The following is a 14,640-nucleotide window of genomic DNA, read 5'->3' on the forward strand; positions in this document are numbered from 1 at the left end:
GTTTAACTGGAAAATGACATCATGCTTTGGTTCAAGGTTATAGAAATCCATGCAATTATGACATCTTAAGGAACTGTTTCTTGCTTTAATTGATGAGAGATGATGCTGGTGAAATTGCAGGACTGAAAATCCCAGAATTCAGAAGAATTTCAGGGCAGGCTTTTCAGTCTGGACGCATTAGTATTTGCCTTTGTTGTAAGCAAGCTCTGCTCCACAGCCTTGTCTGCCTTGGGGCTGCTGAGCCATGGGACTTAGCTGCCCACACAGCCCTGAGGGTCCATCCAGACTGGGCCAGATGTGCCCCAGCCTTTCTGCTCCATCATTTCTTTTCCAGATTCAAATGTCTTGGTGGAACAGAAAGCAGGAGATCCCTATCTGGAAGAGAATACTCTACTGATTGGCACTGCCTGAGGTCTGCTTCATTGCTTTTTTGACCTCATAGGCAAAATCTCCCTGTTCCGCATTGCTCTTGTTGGTGTTAAGGGAGGGCTGAACTTGCATCCATAGCTGGGTGATATTTAAACCTATGTGGATATAAGTATTAACAACAAACTGCTTTCAATGCTGATAGCATCTGAAAAAGTCCTGTACAAAATAGTGGCTTCAGAAAAAAGACCTGCCTCAGGCTTTTACAAATCTGCTGCCTTGAAATGGTGTGTTAGGGTAGGAGGAGAAAATTAAAGCGTTAGCTGGGTGAGGGTAAATGATGTCTTCTCTTTCTCATTCAGTTGACTTTCTGTGTTGAAACTCGTTCTTGACTTCCTGTGGGTTGTCTGGTAAAGAGATGGGGATGTAAGTTTAAGTTTGTCTTTCTCAGTTGCTTGTATGCATGGGCACCACCGGAAGGCTAGTTTGAAGCCAGAACGAAACCTGTAAATGTAAGAAAAGAAATTAAATGGTGAAATTATCTTTTTGACTGCACAGAGAAAGAACAAATGTATGGCTTGGTTCTACTTCTGAATGACCACGGAAATGAAGTTTCTATTGAAATCAAAGGGGCAAAGTGAAGAGCTAAATGCATAAAACTATGACGGGAAGAGCAATAGGAGCTTATGATCCGATTTCTTTGTATTTTAAGTAAATACGTAAGATTGGTCAAATGGCGGGATGTTTGATGTGCTCGGTAGATGGTGCTGACCATGCTGGTAACAGCATTCATGACAAGCAGAGCATCTGAGGAAAATACATGTATTTTCCCACTGGAAACTTTTTTAAAAAACATGAAGAGTTAAATGAGGAAGCTGTCTGCTTTCTGGGAGAGGAGGAGGATGTGTTTGGGTGTTTCATGTTAAATGCAGATTGGCTGAATGGCCTGGGAAGGTGCCTTCTTGTGCGAGTTTAAGGGCAGGATGCTGTTTGAAATGCTCTCAAGGAGTGAGCCTCCTAGCATCGCTCTGAAGTTAGGCGTTTTGCTGGTGGAGTTGCACTGGACGTGCTGGAGGAGGAGTGCCGATAACTATTTCTTACCCTTAAAGCTCAATGCAGCCGGAGTGAAGAGAAATGTGGGCTAGGGAGAGGTCTGGCAGTGGGAGGTGCAGGCAGGAATTGGCATGGAGACCCGCAGGGCAGCCAGAGCAGCTTGCCAAGCCCAGCATCCTGCCACACCAGCGTCCTGAGAGCAGCCCGTTCTCAGCGCAGAGCAAGAGAGACATCTCTTGGCACGACGAGGTTGTGCTCGCCCAGCCGCTCACCCGTGGCAGTGTGCCCGGGCGGGAGACTCGGCGGGTCACCCGTGGGCTGCTCCGAAGTGGGGGTTCATGGCTGCGCTGGTGGGTGGTGGCACAGGAGGAGTGGGTGGCTAAACCAGCCTGGCATTAGGTCAGCAGATGCGTTGCAGGGATTACAAGAGTCCTCCCTCCTTCCTTGGAGATAAGGTAGCCTGCATGGGGAAACTGGTGCAGATGTGGCTGTGCTGATCATACGCCTGCTGCTTGCACTTGATTTGGAGGCAGAAAAATCTTAAGGGTTGAGTTAAAATCTCATTTGCAGAGTGTGGCTAATCTCACCTTATTAGCAGAGTATAAACTAATTTGTCTACCCAGCCTATTGACCGTAGTTGAAAATCACAGGCAATCTCACCTCCAGAGATTTATGCCTTGTCAGACTGAGATTTTTTTTGTTTTGTCTGTGCACACGTGTGCACACTACTCACCTTTGGTTAAGACAGCAGTATATGATGGGGTTGTACATCGTTGAACTCATGGCAAGCAGAAAGATTGCAAGATAAACCTGCTGAATGTACTTCTGCTGGTAGATGTCTTCCTTGAAGCTCCCCAGTATGAAGTATATGTGATAGGGCAGCCAGCAGACAGCAAAAATGATCACAACTACCACCATGGTCTTCACAAACTAGACAAACAAAACCAGTGTGTTAATCCTGGGCCTCTGGATGATCCTCTGAACTTGTTGGGGGAGTGGGAAATGCTGCTTTTGTTTTGGGTCTGGTTTGCCCTCCTGAAGCGCTATGTATGGTGTGTAGACCCAGGCTGCTATGGCAAAGAAACCAGCCCTGATGATGGAAACTGGAAACAGGGAGAGAGAGCAAATGCTTCCCAGTGTACCGAGTGGACTTTCTGCAGAGGAACTGCTTGCAGCTACATCAGAGAGATGTGGTAGGGAAACGCGATAGCTGCTGTTACCCTGAAACCTCTCCACCCCGTCCAGAGTTTTTCCCCTGTTTTATCCTGTGACATGTGAATTCGTTGGACGTCAGGCTTTACTCTCTGAGGACTGCTGGGAACTGGCCCACTGCCTACCGGCATGAGTCTTTCTTCCTTGGAGGCTGGCTGGTGCATGTAGATCACCATTTTTGTCACACTTGCTGGGTGATGCCCTTTACCCCCTGCCCAAAATATTTTGTCAACCTTTCATGCCCGATCCCACAAGATTTTGTATCAAATGCAAGCTCCGTTGTGGAATTGGAGCCAGCAGGCCTGGTGCCCTGAGGATAATTATTTTTAAGTTTCACTTCTGACCTTTTTTTTGGCATTAACTTGGTGTTCGTAGCGGACTCTGTTAAGGTGGTTGCCTGGAACCGCACTGCTCCACAGAGTAATTCCTATAATGCTGTATGTGACAAACATCACCATTAAAGGCAGTAAATAAATCAACACGATCACTGCGATGTGGTACCTGAAAAAGAAGAACAAGCATGTTTTCATAGTCAGTATGTCTCTTGAAGGGCTCTTTCAGAAAATGTCTTTTGGACATGTACATCTGGCTCCAATGAACTTCAACCCCAAAGCATAAAGAAGCAGAAATTTTGCCTACAAACATCATTACAGGGACTTCTGTAAACAGCAAAAGCTCATCTCTTGTGTTGTGACAATACGTCCTTGGACTGGATTCACTGCTCTTTCAGGATGGAGTAGTATCATTTGTCTTTTATCAGAGGATTACAGTCCATGGCCACCTGCCCTGAACTTTGCTGTCCCACTGCAGTCAGGAAAGAGAGACATCTAAGACTTGTGGCTGTAAAAACTTGAACCTTTAAATCACAGATGTGGAAAAGCAATATTTTGAAAACTGCAAAGTAGCTTGAAGAATGCAGTAGTGCCAACAGCTTAATTCAGCAACAGTGAAGAAAAACCTGAACCAGGGACTTAAAAATGTAGCTGGCTGCTAATAGTGTGCACAGGGAAGACTCCGCAGAGAGCAAGGAAGGAATATTGCCTGCTTATAGTATGCAGAAAGTGAGTGGCAGTCACTGCTGTATTTGTGTTCCTGACTGGTTTTATATGTGTGTGCACACACCATTATATATCACCAACAGGCTACTCAGTTACTGCTCCAGCCAAAAGCACCGGCATCTCCTTTGGTTGTATTTTAACTCGGCGATTCCTAGCTTTCCGTGTTACCCCGCGAGCTTCTGCTGGTTCCCTCACGCTGGGGTTTGATTATTTTAAGCAAGCACCATTTATGGGGAGAGAACAACCTGCTCACTCGGTTAGAGCAGCTGTCAAATTAACATAAACAGTGTAAAAGCTAGGATTAGGCAGGCGGGCTCTGGCACACGCTGCCGGCAATGACCGCAAAAGGCTGGGTGCAAATGGTCTTTCTCAGTTTGACAACGGCCTGGAGTTCCTCGCCGCATTGGCGAGCGGGGTCAGCTGCTTTGCACAGCACTGTGGAAACTGGCGTTGGGGCACTTGGTGGTGTTTGCTTCTTGGTGTGGTTGCAAATACCAGAACAGTGGCTGTGTACAGAAAAATATTATATCTGTGAAATGTGGCAGGTTTGTCCCTGCCTGTTTTCCACCTTTCCCAATTGTCCTCAGAGTGGTACCTCTTTTGAAGATCTAATACCATGTGTGGAGCGCGGCAAAGCCCTTTTAAAAGTGTTCTCACCCTAAGAGGAAGAGGAGAGGATGGGAGCCTACCCTTAAGTGTGTGGCAAAAAGAAACTTTTAGTCTTGTAGTTCTGCTACTTTGCTGCAAAGTTAACCTGTCACTAGAAAAAAAAAAATCCTCTGTGGTTAAGGTTCCTTATTTTGGTTAAACTTCTACAAATTCTGTCCCTTCATATGTAAGATTTTTCAGGCACTAGCAGTCACAGTAGTGAATTGTTTGGGGGTTTTTTTGGACTTGTTTCTATCATAATTATACACATTTTTCATGCAGAAAAGGATTTTCCTTTGTTCCGAAGTCTAGAAATATTGAAAGCTGGTTTTACTCAACTAAGAAGGATTTGGAGGACCCACAGTCAACAGAGGAACCTGGTTCTCAATTTCTTTGTTTTTCCTTTGGGTTTCATAGTGTTTCTTTTCCTCGGTATTTGGACTAGCACATGAATGGCTGCACGCAGCTTTTTCTCCGTGGTTTGTATTGCAGGCGTTTGTCCCGACAGATCCGTCACTCCAGATGATTTCTGGGGAGCGCTGCTTCCAACTTCCTTTTTAGGAGAGCTACTGAAACCTGCAAATCTGAGGCTGTCTGGGGAGGGCGAGCTGGTGAATGAAGTGATTTATTGTGTTCAGGACCTGCGGCTCTTCAGCTGGGGATCCCAGAAAGAACCTGCCCTGTTATCTGCTGTGCTCAGGACCAACTATTCCAGCCCGCAGAGATTTTGTCGGCATGCTGGTAAACTCTTGTTTCAATCCTTCCCAAACTGTGGATGTGGCAGAAATAAACTTCACAATTTTCATCTGAACGAGATAATCATCAGTGACTCTATATAGAAGTGATTATCTGCTATCCCTCCTTCTCAGTCGACAGGAGCCTGGCATACTGTGTTCCCCAGTATGTGCCAGGGGGTACCAACTCGAGAGCCCTGGGAGGCATGTCACCCACAGAAACATAGAATGGTCAGGGTTGGAAGGGACCTCTGTGGGTCATGTAGTCCAACCCTCCTGCCGAAGCAGGGTCACCTACAGCAGGTTGGAGAGGACCTTGTCCAGGCGGGTCTTGAATATCTCCAGAGAAGGAGACTCCACCATCTCCCTGGGCAGCCTGTTCCAGGGCTCCGTCACCCTGAGAGGGAATAAGTTCTTCCTCATGTTTGGACCCAACATGATGTGAGCCTGATTTGACTCTTCTGTTCTTCTGTGTCTCTGGAGACTGGGAACAACTGACCACTGGTGGCTGAATGTGCTGCAGCTCAGCCAAACTTACACAAAGCTTCTAGAACTTGGCACACATTAGTGTGAAAACCGGTTAGTTTGGTAAGAACTAACTGCAGGAGGCAGCCAGCTGTCTGCCGGAGATGAAGACCAAGAAGGGAAAAATGTGCCTGGTGCATGGAGTTGGGCAAAAGTGTTCACAGCGAAGAATGGACGCAGGGAGTTCAGCGCTTGGTTTTGCTTTGAAAATTGTTTCAGTTTTGTTAATTGATTTGTTTCCTTTCCACAGTTCTTCCATTACTACTTTGTATAAATAAGTTTTGCTTCATAAATTTATCAAACTGCTCTGTGTATCATGTGCTCTGAATAATGATTAATCACAGCAGATCCTCTAAATGGGGCGTATGGCTTGTTTCATCTGTCTGAACAATCTTGCTTTAAAGCCGGAGGAAATTGCTGTGAGGGTTAGGAGCTTTTGGGAGTGCAGGTGTGTGCCCAGATAAGTCAGTGGATAAAACCTTAGGATGTTGGAAACGTGCTCTTGTCCCCGCCCCCTCTCCCCGAAAGAGCAGCGTAATTAAAATTTTAGCTAATTATGTGGCTTCTCAGCATTAAAGATGCCCAAATTCTTCCTGCCTGAGGGAGGGAGAAAATCCAAAATCTTTGGAACCAGGATTTATTGCTTGTTTAGAGACTTTTCATGCTAGTTTCTCTTAAACCCACCAAACCAGTTTCTAGTGTTTCTAGATCTTATAACCACTTTTCAAAGCAGGGGAGGATGGTGCATAACCTTTCTTTACCCTGAGTCGTGATCACTTGGTAGCTTTTTCCACAGCTGGCTTAAACTGAGCTTAAATGGGCTGCCCCAGATGCGTATTCCCCTGCTGCGTGGTTCCCCCCTGCCCCCTCCCCCAGTACTGCCTGTAGTCCAACAGTTTGAGATGAAATTAATTTCATAGTCAACTTGTGCACGAATCAGGAGTTTTTTGTTTCTCTTACGTGAGCTGGTGCTTGGATCCGACGTCATCGGGCCAGACGACGATGCATTTCGTCGTTCCATTGTCTGTCATGATCTCGGCATAGAAGCACTGTGGGAAGGCCAGCCCAAATGCCACCAGCCAGATGACCCCTATGATGACTCTTGTGTTTCCAGCAGAGAGCCTGGGCCTGAAGGGATGTATTATTGCCACGTACCTACAAGAAGAATAGGTAATGCATTAGTAAACTGTACAACAAATATAGCAAGTGTAAAAACTCATCAGGGTGGTATCGTGGGCTTTGGCTTTATTTACAGAGGCATTTTGATAGGTTCCAGGCTATAAATAATTAGGAGCTAAATCCTTACTGAAGAGAAGGATTGCAAATCTTAGGGCAGAATATATTAAACCCATGTGGATGACTCATAGAATCATAGAATGGTTTGGGTTGGAAGGGACCTTAAAGATCATCTAGATGCTTCTGGTATGAGGAGGAAGCAGTCATCTATGTCTTCTGCATGTGATCTTCGCAAGTGTTCCTCTTACTTTGCATTTTTCTTTTATTTTCCTTTTTTTTTAATTAATTTTACAAATACTTTATGTATTTGGTCTGAAATTTGCTGCTGTGAAGTGTATGTGTTAGTTTCAAGTTATGCACTGTTTAATACCATGCCCTTTTCTACTTCCTCTACCAAAAAACTCCCCAAAAGCTCTGTTACCCCATAATTACATCAGTCTCCTCTGATGTCTTGCATTATCACAACAGCAGATAGGAGTCTCAAATATCCTTCACCCTGAATTTTTGCCCACTGATTTTTAGCCATGGAAAACCTATGTGCCATCCACCTCTGCCTCTAAATGTTCGAGCACTTGTGCTTGCGGTGGAAGGCGAAGGCTGACCCTTTCGTCCCACACCTGCTCAGAGCCCTCGTGGCACGTCTGACTATTAGATTACTTGCAAGCCTGGAGCACTCTCTGGTTTTAAGTTCCCCATGTAGAAATGCACGGTATCGTAATGAGTACATAATCAATTATGCATTTCTTGTCATGCTCTCCGTACTGCTTGTCATGGTTGTTACAAAAGCAAAATAGAGTGGAAAATGCCAATTGCCTCCTGGTTTTCATAGCAAAAAATCTGACAAACTCTGTGCTGTCTCCTGGCCAGGTTGTTGGGAGGGAGCTCTGCCTGGCTGCTGCTGCAGGACAGAGGGCGGCTGCATGGACAGATGGCACAGTAAGTAAGCCAGAGCTGCACAGCAGCAGCAACTTATTTAGCTATAAAATTTTCATGTCACCTTGCTTTTCTTGAGCTCATCATAGGCAGTATTACACAATGCTCGAACCTGGTCAGGGAGGAATCAAGACGTGAATATTCTCCAGAATATTTGTCCACAGGAGTGCCTAAATTGACAATCTGTGGCTCTCAGTGAACGGCAAGTCCCAGGTAGAAATGATGCCACCCACTGTGCTGCCGCAGCAGCCTGTGTTGCAGATACTGAAGGTATTACAGGGCTGCTGGGTGGAGGCTTTCCTACTCAGCCCAGGGGTGCACCCCCAAGGCAAGCCACGCTTTTAGGCAAGCTCCTGCAAGTTGGGAGATTTACCGAATGTGCTCAGGTCTCCTGGACACTCTAGCTGTGTGGCAGGGCTGCCTTTGCACTCCTGCTGCCTGCTCCCTGTGAGATCCCAGGATGCTGGGACCACGCTCCTGGTCCCCTTCCTCTGGCTGTCGTCCCGCGTAGAAAAAACAAGCTGTATCTGGACACTCTTGCACTTTTTCTGAAGAGGGCCTAGGGGACTTTGCGAACTGCAGTGTGAAACTTCAGCTGATATACTTTACTTCTGCCTGGAGTGCTGCAGAAAACGTGCAGTGGAAACGGCTGCTCTGCTACACAGAGCAGCTTGTAACTGGGAAACAGAGTGGTCCTAAACCCAACCGTGAGCAGTATTGCCAGGGCCTTTTCCAGCGCAGACAAAGATGACTTCTAGAGCTGTCTCTTCTTAGCCTCCTTCCTTACAATAAACCACTTCAAAAGACATTGTTTTATCAAAGTTAAACAACGGAGCCCAAGTGGACGCAAGTTCTCATAACAATAAATGGAAGCTGTGAGTTTCCAGGAGGCAGTGTCAGGATCTATTTTAAGGCTAAGCAAAGAATAGCTAAATATGGTTTGCTGTGAGGTGCCAAGTTTTCTTTCTGATCCATGCCACGTGACTGAAGAGATTTTGGCTGTGCGGGTACTTTCACCAAAAGTCCCCAAGGGGTGAGAGGAGGGAGACATGAGGACAGGTTGAAAGGGATTTTTTTTTTTTTTTTTTAAGTATTCTTTGGCAGACCACATGTACAAAATAGCAGTTACCAACAACCCTTGATTTAAACCCAGGAACGGCAAAAGAGTATTTGAGTCTAAAACTGCGCAGCCATTGCTTCTAACTAGGGATTCGCTTTCATCTGGATACCTGCAGGCTGATAAACACGTTGCTCATCCCTGTTCTTACAGTCATCCTTCCAGCAACCGCAGGGACCACTGCCCTGTACTGTGGCAGCTGCATGCCAGTCCGGGCCATATCCCCAGCTCCGGTGCGGGTTTCAGTGGGTGTTACATGTACACAGGGCAAAGCCTTCTTTGTCCTGCTAGTTTATCTGGTTTGATTTGTCTGTCTGTTGCTTCCCGAGGCTGGGTGTGCCAGTGCCAGGGTGAGCGGAGCTGGGAGCAGGGGCGGGAGTTACAAAAGCGACCGCGATGACTCACGGAGCAATGCTTTTCAGGTGGCTCCAGAGGGACGCTGGCTCTGCTCCCAAGGGAGCTGGAAGGGCCCTTTGTGGATACGCGCGCCTGATAAGGAGTGGACAAAACCCGAAGGAACCTGCGAAGTCAACAGGAGGGCAGGTATTTCTGGATGCCGGGTCCAGCTGCCCCCGAGGGAAGACCTTCGCCATGGGGTCGCGGCAGGGACATAGGATTGAAAAGATAGAGATGTTCCCAGCACCAGGCAGAGAGTGGAAGTAACGGAGGGAAGATGGGAAGGATGGAGAGAAGGAGGGCAGAGAGCCTAGAAGGAAGCTTAACCTCCTCTACTTTTTTACATGCCGTTGCCTTTAAGAGGGGAAATTCCCATGGACTTTTGGCCGCTTTCTAGTAAAAAGCAAAACAGCGTCACGCTACTTAACAATGAGCTGTAAACACATTCAGACTCCACAAATTTAAGCTTAAGTAGGAGAGACTTGGCAGACGGAGGAGAGTATTGTGAAAATACCAAATTACCTCAGAAGTCAAACAAAATCACTGTAATTAATTTCCTCCCTCTTGGAATAAGTCATTCTTGTGAACTATTGGAGCAGAGTGCCACTTCTGATTCAATTCCCATTATTTCTGGTGGTTTGCTGGACTCGCAAGCAGGATTGTGGATACCAACACTTTCAGCATCCCATGGCATATTTATCGCTCCAGCTCTGTCCAAATGATGGGTCCTTGTTGTGGTTTAAAAAAAAAGAGTTTGCAGGATGACTGGGAAACAATTTATCGTCAATAACATGGGAACAATAAAATACCAGCCACTTCCTCTCGTTACAGACCTGGGTGCGATTCAGACCAGGGATAAGATGGAAGAGCCTTTCTTTTGTGCCATAACCAGCATCTAAGCCCGCTGTCTATTTGCCTGGCACTCCTCCCACTTTGCTGATAAGGCACCTGACATAGTAGCTGGGTGGCCAATTGCACAAAGTATTGCAATAATTTTTTGTAATTTACAGCAGATTTTTCGGACCTTATCTTCTCCATTTGCACCTTACCTTTCTGCAGCCACGGCTGTCATGGAGTAAATGCTCACAAACATTGCGGTGATGGGGAACCAGTTCTGAAACCTGCAGAATTCCTCGCCAAAGTACCAGACGTTGTGACTAGCGTAAATAAAATTGAAGATGGTATTGAAAGCGGACATCAGCAAATCCGAAAGAGCCAAATTAACGATGAAGTAATTGGTAGCAGTCCTCATTCTCCTGTGTGCAAGAATAATCCAGATGATGGTGATGTTGCCAGCGATGGATGTGATAACGATGAAGGAATAGGTGACAGCCCACAAAGCAATTTGCCATCCTGGCTGGGTAAACTGGGTTACCCCCGTCCAATTGCCGCTGTCCTCGAGGGAGTCAGCCTGCGAAATGTTGCTAGCATTTAAAAACGAAAATGTGCTCATGGTTTTTTCTTCGTCTAAGTGTAAAATAAAATCTTCTGGCATCTGCCCATTTTCTTGCAGTAGATGCTGGTGCTGTGAATCTCCATGCATATGACTAAGTGCTGTTAAAAAGACATCGGGATGCGATGTCTCATGTCCTCTCGTCCTGTTTTCCAAGTGATGCAATGCAGTTCCAGGAGAAGATGAGCGATACCGAGGGACTCCTCCTTGCCTAGCATTTTAAGCTATGCTTGAAGAGCAAAACCTAAAGAACAACTTGTCCCCCTTGAGTTTCCTTTCACTCTAAAAAAGAAAGAAAAAAGGAAGAAAATAAAAAAAATGGGTGGGAAAAAGGTGTTTTCCAGGTCAGTTACAGGCGATGTCTTCCTTTAGATTATTTTTAGGGCCAAGAAAATATAAATGGAAGTATCAAGCCAGAAAACACTTTAATCCAAGTGGAACTCCTTTTTCAAGGCAGTGGTTTTCTCCAAGGCACCGGGTATCCGAATCCTCTGCAGTGAGACTGAGGTCATTTGGTTCTCTCTGCCTGTGTAACTGTTCAGTACGAGGCAGGAGCTGTGCCGGGATAAATTCTCTACAGGGTTTAAGGGGACTTTGAAAGGAGGTGGAGTCTCTTGCAGGCGAAAACTAAACAACCAATTTGACATCAAATCAAATGCGGCAAAGTGGTACTTGAAACTTTTTTTTCCGCCACCCTGTCTGTTTGTTTTGAAATAATCTCTGAAATGAACATGCTGCGATATCAGGGTTTACAGGCTGAAATGCAAGGCTAGCTACTTTACCAGGTTTACCAGTCCTGCAATCCTTGCGTTTCCAGGACCCTCCCTGGCTTCATGCGAGTTCTCACAGCAAGAAAGAAACAAAATGTATTCAACTCAATTTTAGCAAGGTAGTCTTGCTCTCTGCAACTACTTAGAGGCTTATTCGCATTTTTAATACATTTTACTTAATGGTGACTGCCCTGTGTAATATGACTCAACCAGCCATATTTAGTAGATTTGGTATGATTTAATTTATTGAAATTACAGCAACACATCCTGTTGGTGCCTGAAGGGTCGCCAGTGAATAATGTCAGGAGAGAGGCATTTGTGAAGGCCAGACTTGAGCTGGGACTTCTAATAAGGCTTCAGTGGGAAGCTGGCACCCGCGGTCTCATCCAGAGCTCCAGAAATCCTTCTCCAGCTACTTTCTAGTGTAGAAACATCCAGAGGAGCCTCAGTTCCCAGCCTCCACGCTCTGTGATGCTGAGGGGCTGAACGAGGGGCTTTCTCCCTTCGGACTGCTACATCCCCTTTCTCAGCGTGTGCTGCAGAGATTTATTTGCCTCACACATGCAAGAAGGTGTATCTGGTCCTCGTAGGAAGGGGACACCCTGACTCCCATCTCTGCTCAGAGCATAGTGCTTTTGCTGGCTCTCAGCTTTGCAGTAAGTGACATAAACCTAAGCAACACGATGAGGCTGAGATTCCAAAGAGTGCTTGGCACCGTCTCATGCCTGCTCTGCTGGAAGCAAAAAGTGTTTCAGGCATTAAAACCTGTTTTCAGGATTCAGAAAGCTCCTGATGAGAAACATAAAGGAAAAACTGCCCCCTGTGCGTGCAGCACTGGGATGTCAGTGGTTTTCCAGCTCCCATAGTTACTGGAGCTGCAGCTGTGCCAGGCTCCTCTGTACACAGGGCAACATTTATCAGTTTAGGATCCTTTCCACCAGCTCAGCCCGGACTCTTTGCTTGCTTCTTTAATTTCTGCAGGCAGCCTTCAGTTAACCCATCACCTAACCACCTGCAACTCTTTAAAGCAGGTCTTCTCTGAGATGGTATTACCCAAATACTGTTCTTTAGAAATTAATATGTGTAGTACTACATGTAATATCTCCTTCTCCTCATGATGGACTTACCTGCAGGTAATCCCACTTACTGCCTTACCCAGAAACTGCAAAACTACACGTGTACATATCTTCTCATGTGCATTGCAAAGCTGCTCCAGGCTCTTCTTGAAAGTCTTCCACTGACACCTCATTAAACAGCTTATAAGCCTTTCACTTGCTGTATGCCATCCAGGAGGGCTTTTCATGATTTGCAATATGAATTCAACAGCTAATAGTGTTCTTCAGAATTTTTTCCTTTGGCTTGCTCAAATCTTTTCAAATTCCGAGGAGAATATGGGCAAAAACCTCTGATATGTTTAGCTGAAAGCGGAGCTAAAGTGGTATATTAGTCCTTGCTACAGAAAGCAGAATGTAAGCAAGCACTTAGAAAAGGGATTGTACTTCTTGATGTTTCAGTGGTGAAGCTAAAACCTCTCTTGAATGACTTTGAAGATGGTCAGGGGGTTGGCATTACCCAGGAACCTTCTTCTGAACTGTCTGCCCAGGTCCCTGCTCTGTTACTTGGGCGATAATCCAGGAGCAACCACCCTTTGGTCAACATTTCATCATACAAGTCAGCAGGGACTTGCTTTCATTTATACACACCCACACATTTTGTTCGTTTGCTGGTTGTGCGTTGACGAGGTTATCATCTTGGAGCCCAGCCAGCTATGTAGCGTGTGCTATTGGCCTTTTGACTTCACCAGTTGGAGTAATTTTTTACAAAGGCAGGCTCTAAATTCCTCAGAAAACTTACACTTGCATGGGGACTACAGCCAAAACCTGCCTCTCCAACGGTTTTGGAGCTATGGCAGGGAAAGGGGCTATCTGAGAGCAGAGTTTCTGGGTTTGGCTGGTTTCACTGCTGTTTTTATTATGGGCAGGATTGTTCAAGGCCAAACATTGTGGTGCTGAGTCACCGATCCCAGGCCTCAGCAAAGAGTGAGAGATGCAAACAAAAGATGTGGGCCTGGAAGGGTGAATAAGGTGCATTTTGTCATTTGGAAAAATAATACAAAGTAGCGTGGGCAGCAGCGGCTTTAATTGTATTGTGCGCTGGACTCGGCTCAGGGAGGAAGGACCTTTGGCCAGGGAACAGCTCTGAGAGTAGGACATGAGGAGCTTGAGCATCCACCTCGGGTGGGGAAACTTGCAGCCGGACTGCAGCTTTATCAGCCAAGCTTGGGCTGGAAGAAAGCAACAGAAATGCTGCTGGTGGCTCTAAAAAGCTTCGGGTATTTCTGACACTCCCCGGTACAGGGCCAGCTGTGAGTTCACTTCCATTTTCTGCAGATCTATCTCCGAAAGCCCTGGGTCAAACGCTCTGCAGACCATGGCTTTTGAAAGACCGTTCACGGGACCTGCTGTGCCCTGTACACACTTGCAACAACCCCTGCAGGCCTGAAGGTGAGGGAGGAAACATGGAAGTTACTGATCCTTAACGTGACCAAAGCCACCACAGTTGAGCCATCATATGGCTGCGGGAGCAGATGCTGTAATCCGTGACCTACCTCGGTGCTGGCAGAGACGCCAGGCTCTCTCGGTTGGAAAACCACAGCTCTGTGCTGCGTCAGGCTGAGGTGAAGAGAGCAAAACCCAGAAGGACCCTCAGCACCGCAGGCAATTCATAACATCTTACTTTAAACCACCCTTTGCTGCTAAACTATACTAATTGGGTCCAGAAATCTTGCTGTTTCATTGTCTAGACAAAGCCTGGGATTCAGAAAAAGAAAAGCTTTATTCAATTATTTTCATATGGCTTTGTAACAGAAACCTGTTTTGACATATTGGCTCAGTTCAGAGTGAAAGCAACAGGAAAATGGATGCTCCTTTTAATCGGCTTCTTTGTCCAGTCAGTCATGCCCTGAAATTGCATTTGCCGAAATCATAGCACAGACGACGAGGTAAGGCATTAGGAAAGTCAAACCAAAACTGCAAATTTGGTTAAATACACAAACAAGGAAAATGCGTAAGTGACAGGAACATGTTTGGATGTGAACAGTGCCCGGGAGACATGAAGAATGTCTGGTAGAGTCTTCATT

At 46.1% G+C, this 14,640-nt stretch overlaps 1 protein-coding gene across 1 annotated transcript; it reads right to left on the reverse strand.

Annotated features, from left to right (window-relative positions):
- Window positions 1-2,148: 2,148 nt before the first annotated feature.
- TACR2 (tachykinin receptor 2) lies at window positions 2,149-10,762 on the reverse strand. Its single transcript, XM_009944449.2, has 4 exons — window positions 10,328-10,762; window positions 6,557-6,751; window positions 2,976-3,132; window positions 2,149-2,349 (listed from the first exon to the last, which is right to left on the reverse strand). Exons 1-4 carry the CDS (start codon window positions 10,729-10,731, stop codon window positions 2,149-2,151), a joined length of 957 nt encoding a protein of 318 aa, XP_009942751.2. The 5' UTR covers window positions 10,732-10,762.
- Window positions 10,763-14,640: the final 3,878 nt, after the last annotated feature.

This window comes from Opisthocomus hoazin, chromosome 6, assembly GCF_030867145.1.
Source record: "Opisthocomus hoazin isolate bOpiHoa1 chromosome 6, bOpiHoa1.hap1, whole genome shotgun sequence".
Lineage (NCBI taxonomy): Eukaryota > Metazoa > Chordata > Aves > Opisthocomiformes > Opisthocomidae > Opisthocomus > Opisthocomus hoazin.

What these genes read in the sequence shown, in the direction of transcription:
- TACR2 (XM_009944449.2), bottom strand. Translation starts at nt 10,731, where the DNA reads ATGAGCACATTTTCGTTTTTAAATGCTAGCAACATTTCGCAGGCTGAC. An exon ending in ACAGCCGTGGCTGCAGAAAG is followed by an intron (nt 6,752 to 10,327) that starts GTAAGGTGCAAA and finishes TTCTTCTTGTAG; the next exon opens with GTACGTGGCAATAATACATC. An exon ending in AAGTTAATGCCAAAAAAAAG is followed by an intron (nt 2,350 to 2,975) that starts GTCAGAAGTGAA and finishes TTGTTTGTCTAG; the next exon opens with TTTGTGAAGACCATGGTGGT.